The 9,628-nt window shown below is 30.4% G+C and overlaps 1 protein-coding gene and 1 pseudogene across 1 annotated transcript; both read right to left on the reverse strand.

The window, feature by feature from the left end:
• Nucleotides 1-3,899: 3,899 nt before the first annotated feature.
• Nucleotides 3,900-4,759, reverse strand: LOC114077488 (annotated as a pseudogene).
• Nucleotides 4,760-7,024: 2,265 nt separating this feature from the next.
• Nucleotides 7,025-8,765, reverse strand: LOC107021769 (premnaspirodiene oxygenase-like). Its single transcript, XM_015222477.2, has 2 exons — nt 7,821-8,765; nt 7,025-7,741 (listed from the first exon to the last, which is right to left on the reverse strand). Exons 1-2 carry the CDS (start codon nt 8,712-8,714, stop codon nt 7,112-7,114), a joined length of 1,524 nt encoding a protein of 507 aa, XP_015077963.1. The 5' UTR covers nt 8,715-8,765; the 3' UTR covers nt 7,025-7,111.
• Between the last annotated feature and the right edge of the window lie 863 nt (nt 8,766-9,628).

Raw genomic sequence — 9,628 nt, forward strand, 5'->3', positions numbered from 1 at the left:
TAGATACGACGGACCGTGATGGACTCCGTCATCCCATACTTGTGCAATTTCTTCTGCTGCTCTCTTCATTACCCTCGACGGCAAGTATGACGAACCGTCATAGGCACAACGGTCCGTCGAGGGTCTTCGTTCCAAAACACTTCAACTCTTGGAATCTGGGTACTGGGATTACTTCTCTGAACTTCATGACGAACCTGCAGGACGGACCGTCATAGATACGACGGACCGTCACAAGCTGCGTAACCCCACACTTGGTCAGACTTCCGCTAAATTTTAAATGGGTGTTTTGGACTATTCATAATTATAATTATGAAATTAGTGGGGTAATTTTAATAATTTATTTAGTTGGTGGTTAAAGAAGATAATAGTGAAATAAATAGTGGGTTACTTCTATCATTTTTTATAATTGATTATATGATAATTAGGGTAAAAAAAAGAATCTGTAGAAGAAAATAAAAAGAGCAGAAGAGGAGAACGAAAGAGAGCAGCGTGAACGAAAGAAGAAAGCAAGCGACTTAGACTTCAGGTAAATCATTCGCTAAAATTTTATACTAGGAATATGTGTATGAAATTGGAAAGAAAGTGAGGAATGTTAATATATATATATTTATATTATATTATTGATAGAGAACGAATTAAGGACAAACCTGCAAATTGAAAATGCTGCTTGAGGAAAAAGACGAGTAATGCATGTGTGCCACTGGTCTCGTGACCAGTGGCTTCAATTGTTAACGTCAGTGGGAAATTAGGAAATATATATATAAAGTTAGGTGAATTTTGGGTCTAGGGTAGACATAGAGTAATATGATGTCTGTAGACTCGTTAACTTACAAATATGTATATATATTTGATAGATTGAAAAGGTTCATAGGCATTGAGGAAAGCAAAGGCATTGGAGAGGTAGCTTGCTTGATTTCGGTTCTTCGGTGGAGGTAGGTTATGGTTTATTTCTATGTGATAGATAAACTCTAAATAGCGATTGATATGTATTGAGTGATATTGTAAAGTCTCCTATATACTTGATTGTGTGGTTCTATGTTTTGATTGTGTGGTTTGTGGTTGGCCTAAAATTATGAGAGTGTTGAATTTTTGATCTTGAACCCTCTCTATTAAAATGACGCCTTGAATAAAGAAGGCTTGATGAAATAAATAATGAGATAATTGGATCGGAGTGTCACGTTCCGACACGATAACATTAAAGGCAAAGAATCTTGAAGTAACTTAATATACTTAATCTCAAGGAACCTATTTTCCAAATGAGTATGTTGTGGAGGCATGAGTCCTCACAGGTGTGCGTGATGTTGTGATTGATGGTGTACCTATTACGGTGTTGTTGTTGTCAATGGTTCATGTGTTTGTTGCTTGCCACCTGTTTAGTATTGTAGTTGATTTTATATTATTATTCATTATATATTGGTTTCTATTTTGAGTTGGCCGATGATACCTACTCAGTACGTGTTCCTTGTACTGACCCCTACTTGTATTTTCCTCTTTGTTCTTTTGTGGAGTGCAACAAGTGTACCATCGACTTCGACTCGCTCTCAGCTCTAGTCAGTCTCCAGCACATCAGAGTTCAGGGTGAGCTATTATTTCTAGCTCGTGCTGGATTCTCTCATTCACGTCTTGATGTCGTTGAATTTCGGACATGGACCATCTTTTTACTTATTTTGGTTTCTTAAATACTCTTAGACTTGGTAATTTGAGGATAGATGTTCTTGATGTGATGACTTCCAGATTTTGGGGATAATAAGTGTTAAACTTTAGAAGCTTACTTAAATGGTTACATTAATAAGTTTTGGATCTTCAGCGTTATTTTGTTATTCATAGTTGAACTATTGGTAAATGATGGGGTTTATATTTGTTGGTTCGCTCACCTAGTGGGTTAAGTGTGGGTGCCACTCACGACTCATTTTTGTTGGTTCGCTCACCTAGTAGGTTAAGTGTGGGTGCCATCACGACTCGTTTTGGGTCGTGACACCCTACTTTTTATTTTTGACTTAAAAGTCATTTTAATTTGACTTTTTATTTTTACTTAAAATCTACTTTTCAAGCCAATTCAAACGGGCTCTAAACCCCTACATAATTTCACTAATTTAAAACATTTATTTCCTATTTCTATTCTTATTCTTTTTAGATTAATTTGATCTTCCCATCATGGTTAAGACATGATCAAATTTAAAAAAAAATTATGTTTTTTATGGGTTCAATTACAAAAAGAGGCTGAAGAACGATTCTTGTTATTTTTTAATAATATAAGAATATTTTTTAGTCACTTAGATGATATAAAAATGTACACATTAGATTTGAATCATAGTTAAGAGCTGATTTTAGCCAAAAACTCTAAAAATATTACTCAAATGATAAACACTCTCACTTAATTGATTCCAATGGATTTGGCTCATCTCCTTTATTCAATTATTTAATGGAAACTTTATCTGAACTTTTATTTTCTTATTATTCTTTATATAGTGGCTCTTTAAATAATTAGACTGAGATTAACATATTACCAATTGTTAGACATCACCCGGCTTATGTTTATTGCAAAACGAGTGAATCTAAGGGTGTGTTTGGTACGAAGGAAAATATTTTCCATGGAAAATGTTTTCCTAGAAAATGTTTTCCTGGAAAACAAGTAGATTTTAGACTTATTTTCTCATGTTTGGTTGGTGAGTAGAGAATATTTTTCGAAAATGATTTTTAGTGTTTGATTTATGAATGAAAAATATTTTTGAGGAACATCTTTTATTTTTACTAGAATACAAAATAATTNGTAGGAGCTTAAAAATAAAAATTTGAAGTTGAAAATATTTTTAAAAAGCAAAATTAATTTTTTTGGGAGGGGGGCCGGGGGGTGGTCAGAGACCGGTTAAAAAATAAAATTTTGAAATTGAAAATATTTCTTTTTAAAATTGATGTTTTTTTAAAAAAAAAATGTAATTTGAAATTGGAGGAGAGCTTTGGAAAATGTTTTCCTTAATTTTTTGAAGGGAAGTCATTTTCCTTAATTTTGAGGAAAATGAGTTGATTTGGAAAACATTTCCAAAACTTTTGCCCCAACCAAACATGAGAAAATTGGAAAACATTTTCCAGAAAATGTTTTCCTTCATACCAAACACACTCTAAAGCTCTTATTAGTCCAATCGTGATAAATGCATACATCTTATTCTTCAAATGGATTGACATACATTTTTATTAATCATCATTTTTATGATTTATAGCAATTAAATACAAATTTGGGAGAAAATGTTTTTCAATTTTCTTAAATATATTTTTGATTGGTCAAAATATTTAAAAAATAATTAAATCATATTTATCAAATGTTAAAAGTTACTCCTAATAAATAAGAAATTTATTTATTTTTAAGATATTATTTTTTATGAAAAATATTTTCCTCCGTACCTATGTGATATTGTTCTTTTTGATGACTCTAAACCCATATTTGGGCATGCGATGATTATTGTTCCCTAAAATATAAATTATAATAATTGTGTTTATAATACTACTCTCTCCGTCCCATTTTATATGTTATCTTTCAGATTTCAAGAATCAAACAAATATATCTTTGATCGTAAAGTTTTCATAAATTTTTTAAATATTTTGAATTATTAATTATTGTGACTCATAGTACTTTTTATGTAGTTTATAAATGTATAAATTTCATTTCAATTTTTTTTTAAGATTTCATGCGACAATATTCTGGTTAAACTTAAACCATTTGATTGTCAAAACATTAAAGGTGTCATATAAATTCGGACAGAAGGAGTACCGTATAATACAAAGAAATCAACATTCGTCAAAATACTGATAACTTGCATGAAAAAGTATCTCCATATATATCACTAATGGAATAGCTGACAAATCCACTCATAAATAATTTGAAGTGTACATATCTCATGAAATTATAAAAGACATTGATTAGAAAGAGAGTTTATGTTTTAGGTAATTAATTCAAATTATAGATTGATTAATTTACTTGTGGGCATGTGAAATGACGCCAAATAGAGTCCTATCACCTTATACATTACACCTACATCCTAATAATGCAACTAAAATAATAGAATAAATCCTAGAAAAGGGAAAGGAAACACGAACAAAGATAAAGAAAGGAGAGCAAACATACAAAAATCACATCTTTAATATTGTCAATTGTGATTGGACTTTGAAGTTTCGCGTTCTCTTGAACTCTAAGCAAAACATCAACCAAATCTTCGCCTCCAAACTCACCATTTCCCTTCTTCCCAGCCGATTTATTTCCGATATGTTCATTCAGAATCTCCTCCATAAATGCAGCAACCTTCTTATGCGCGTTCACCGTTCTAGTTTTCTCACCTCTTAGGTTGTGAAGTAACTTCCATGAAGGATACAGATCAGCCATAAAAAACCCTGCTGCTAATAATAGTACTTCCTTCGAAGTTGTTAAGAACTCGCCTCGATCTTTGTATACTTTTCCAAAAGCTGATCTACAAATGATACGATTAGTAAATAGAAAAATCTTTTCAGTCATGTTTACTGGAGAACAATTCATGCAACGAATTGATGAAATGAGACTCGTAAGCTCATCATCTCGAATTGCACTACATAACTTTATTATTTTTGTACTAAAAAGTTCTAGAGTATAAATTTTACGCATCTGTCTCAAGTAGTCACCATATGGACTAAATGCAATGTCTATACTATTTTAAAATATGATGTCCGTGGATGTAAGTTGTGGCCTTGCACCAAAGGCGTGATCATGAGTTCTTAGAATTTCTTTTGCCATCAAATTCTAAATATTCTTTTGTAAAAAAAAAGGTATGGCCTAATACAACTCCAATTTCAAAACTTTTAAATAAAGAAATTTTATTTTATTTTCATAACTAGCTAAGAGTCCGTTTGGATTGGCTTAAAAGTTGGTTTAATCTACTTTTAAGTCAGTTTTTTACTTCTGAAAGTGTTTGACAAATATAAGAAATAACTTTAAATAAGTCAAAAACAACATAAAATAAATCAGAAACCAAAAGTAGGTCTCCCCCTACTTTTTATTTTTGACTTAAAAGTCATTTTAATTTGACTTTTTATTTTTACTTAAAATCTACTTTTCAAGTTAATTCAAACGGGCTCTAAACCCTACATAATTTCACTAAATTTAAAAGATTTATTTCCTATCCATATTCTTATTCTTTTTAGGTTAATTTGATCTTCCCATCGTGGTTAAGAGATGATCAAATTTTAAAAAAAATATGTTTTTTATGGGTTCAATTAGTTTCTTAACAAAAAGAGACTGAAGAACGGTTCTTGTTATTTTTTAATAGTATATAGGATATTTTTTAGTCACTTAGATAATATAAGAATGTACACATTAGATTTAAATCATAGTTAAAAGCTGATTTTAGCGAAAAACTCAAAATATTACTCAAATGATAAACACTCTCACTTAATTAATTCCCATGGATTTGGCTCATCTCCTGTACTCAATTATTTAATGGAAACTTTATCTGAACTTTTATTTTCTTATTATTCTTTATATCTTTAAATAATTAGATTGAGATTAACATATTACCAATTGTTAGACATCACCCAGCTTATGTTTATTGCAAAACGAGTGAATCTAAAGCTCATATTAGTCCAATCATGATAAATGCATACATTCTTATTCTTCAAATGGATTCACATACATAATTAAACTAACCAAAAGAAAATTATTATTAATCATCATTTTTTTGATTTATAGCAATTAAATACAAATTTGGGAGAAAATGTTTTTCAATTTTTTTATATATATTTTTAATTGGTCAAAATATTAATAAATAATTAAAATATATTTATCAAATATTAAAAGTTACTCCTAATAAATAAAAAAATTACATATTTTTAAAATATTATTTTTTATGAAAAATATTTTCCTCCGTACCAAACAAACCCGAGACTCAATGATTAGTGGATGTGATATTGTTCTTCATGATGACTCTAAACCCATATTTGGGCATGCGATGATTATTGTTCCCTAAAATATAAATTATAATAGTTGTGTATATAATACTACTCTCTCTCTCTTCCATTATGTTACTTTTTAGATTTCAAGAATCAAACAAATATATCTTTGACCGTAAAGTTTTTATAAATCTTTTAAATATTTTGAATTATCAATTATTGTGACTCATAGTACTTTTTATATAGTTTACAAATATATAAATTTCATTTCAAATTTTTTTAAAGATTTCATGCGACAATATTCTGATTAAACTTAAACTGTTTGACTTTTAAAATATTAAAGGAGTCGTATAAATTCGAACAGAAGGAGTACTGTATAATACAAAAAATCAACATTGGTCAAAATAGTGATAAATTACATGAAAAACTATCTCCATATATATCACTAATGGAATAGCTGACAAATCCACTCATAAGTAATTTGAAAGTGTACATATCTCATGAAATTATAAAAGATAACAACGTTTATTAATTAGATATAGAATTTATCATTTAGGTAGTTAATTCAAATGAACTTATTTGTCGAATTCTGGGCATGTGAAATGACGCCAAATAGAGTCTTATCACCTTATACATTATAGACCTACATCCTAATCATGCAATTAATTAAAAAAATCGTCTATTGTGCAGTTGTTGCCCACTACATATGGGATAAATAATGAATACACTATTTTTGAATATGACATGTACAATTAATCATACAATAGATAATTAATTGTGCAGTTGTTGCAAACTTGTGAGTAGTATGATACTGTTTATTCGGATGTGAGGTATGCGAGTATTAAATACTATATAATTAGTATATACCATGTTTGGTAGTTAATCAGTTTGATGAATTGAAGCAATCGTAAAACCAACAAATGCATACATCTTATTCTTCAAATGGATAAACATACATATACAACAAATGCATACATCTTATTGGATCTCTCATACATACAACATACACTTTACATACTATCCTTTTTGATAAGTGTTTGGAGGTGACTTATGCGGATATTAAATACTACATAATTAGTTAAAATCATGTGTGATAGTTAATTAGTCCGACGGATTGAAGCAATGGTAAAACCAACAAATGCACACATTTTATTCTTCAAATGGATACACATACATAATTAAACAAAGTAAACAATCAGAACTAGTATTGTTCATCGTTTTTATGATGTATAGCAATTAAATAGAGATCTTTTTGTCTTGCGGCACTTAATCCATGTGTTTCCGTCATATCCAAATCATTTGGATTAGTTCCATCTGGCAGTTTCCAGTCAAAGTGGTAAAGTAACTGAGCCAAAGGAAGTCCAACATTAGCTAAACCAAAGACTATTCCCGGACAAATCCTTCTTCCTGCACCAAACGGAATCAACTCAAAGTGATTTCCTATAAAATCAACCGAAGAATTCTCAAATCTCTCTGGTATGAAATTATCAGGATCATCCCAACTTTCGGGATCTCTCCCTATTGCCCACGCATTGACTATTACTCTAGTGTTAGTAGGTATGGTATATCCATCAATAACTGTTTCTTCCCTGCATTCCCTAGGCGCTAAAAGAGGAACTGGAGCATGAAGCCTTAATGTCTCTTTAATAACAAAATTCAAATATGTCAAATTTTGCATATCTTTTTCATCACAAGTACTACTTTTCTTTCCCTTAAATACTCGTCTCACTTCACTTTGGGCCTTCGCCATGATGTGTGGATTCTTCATTAACTCTGTAAACGCCCAAACAAGAACCGTAAACGAAGTTTCTGTTCCAGCAAGAAAGATGTCCTGCATCAACCAAACAATGAAAAATAAGTGACAGTTTAATTTGCGCGTGTTTTTAATAAAGCTAAGGGAGAAAACTTACAAGAATCACAGCTTTAATGTTTTCATTTGTGATTGGAAATTGAAGTTCCGCGTTCTCTTTCACCCTTAAGAAAACATCAACCAAATCTTCGTCTCCAAACTCACCATTTCCCTTCTTCCCAACTGCTTTATTTTCGATATGCTCATTCAGAATCTCCTCCAAAATCACATCAACCTTTTTATGCGCGTTCACCATTCTAGTTTTCTCACCTCTTACGTTGTGAAGTAACTTCCATGAAGGAAACAAGTCAGCCAAATAAAATCCTGCTCCTAATAAGAGTACTTCTTTCATAATTGTTATGAACTCATCTCGATCTTTGCATATTTTTCCAAAAGCGGTTCTACAAGTTATGCAGTTGCTAAGCAGAAAAATCTTTTCAGTCATGTTTGTTGTAGAACCACTCATGGAACGAAGTGATGAAATGAGACTCGAAAGTTCATCCTGTCGAATTGCACCAAATGACTTGACCATCTTCGTACTAAGAAGTTCTAAAATACAAATTTTACGCAGTTGTCTCCAGTACTCACCATATGGACTGAATGCAATATCTTTATTGTTGTAAAATATGATGCTTGTGGATGTAAGTTGTGGCCTATTAACAAAGGCGAGATCATGAGTTTTTAAAACTTGTTTTGCCATAGTAGGTGATGATATGACCACGGTAGGAACTTGCCCTAGTTGCAAGTACATAATAGGTCCATATCTTTGCGATAAATTTCTAAGGACGCGATGTGGAAGTCCTCCTCCGATCAAGTGATGTAGACATCCAATGAAGGGAAGTCTCCATGGACCTGGAGGCAATTTCTTTTGTTTTTTATTTCTCCATTGTTTTATTCCAATAAAAAGGGAGGATAAGAAGAGAAGCAACAAAGCTAAGGAGTAATTAATCTCCATTGATAAGAGTAAGGATGTTAATGAAAAGGAAGTTTAGCTTAATTAAAGAAGAAAAATTGCATTGCAAACATCTTTTGGCACGTCTTATTATATAAAGAAGATGAGAAGAGACAACAAAAATGTCTTTAATTATTTAGTATTTAAAATTTAATATTTATGAAAGAACATGACTCTTATGTTATCTTAAATAAGCAGATTATTTAATTAATTCTAAATTCGAGGAGTTTGTGAACACCTAATTTTTTACCAAAACATAATATATTTTACACCAATTTAAAAAGGGTTATATTTTTCGTAATATAAAATAATAATAATAAATTATAAATTAATAAAAAAATATAAGATCAATTATAGTTTAATAATAAAAAAATTGATAAATAGAAGTTGGGAATTTAAGTTATTTGTTAATTATCTAGTCTAAAAATAATAATAATATAGAAAATATTGTGAAAAGTATAGAAAAAGAAAAGAAAAAGGAGTCCTAAAGATTTCAAATTTGTTTTACCTTATCCTAATTATTCCCAACTTCCTAACTTATTTTACTAAAAAATCTCATCCCATTTATTTTTTATTTTTTCTCTCTCTCTCTTTGGACGTTTCTTTTGAAACTTTTAACATTTTTTTTGTTAATTTTCTATTATTATTATTTATTTATTTTATATCCTTATCTCAACCCAAATTCCCTCAACAATATTTCAAATTAAATCCTAATCCTACTCTATTACGTTCCTCTTAATTAGCACCAGACTCTCAACCAAAATTATTATAAAAAAACACGTTCAGTTGAGAAGAAAAAATACAGAGAGATGTAAAAAGAGGAGGCAAAAATACACAAATACACAGATACACAGATACAGAAAAACACAGATGCAGAAAAACACAGATACAGAGAAATACACAGAGGATAAAAAAAA

Source organism: Solanum pennellii, chromosome 6 (genome assembly GCF_001406875.1).
Source record: "Solanum pennellii chromosome 6, SPENNV200".
In the NCBI taxonomy this organism is placed as follows: Eukaryota; Viridiplantae; Streptophyta; class Magnoliopsida; order Solanales; family Solanaceae; genus Solanum; species Solanum pennellii.

Bases quoted from the DNA above. Each gene is read 5' to 3' on its own strand.
- LOC107021769 (XM_015222477.2), bottom strand. From the start codon at position 8,714: ATGGAGATTAATTACTCCTTAGCTTTGTTGCTTCTCTTCTTATCCTCC. The intron at 7,742-7,820 runs GTAAGTTTTCTC...TGGTTGATGCAG, and splicing joins ACATTAAAGCTGTGATTCTT to GACATCTTTCTTGCTGGAAC.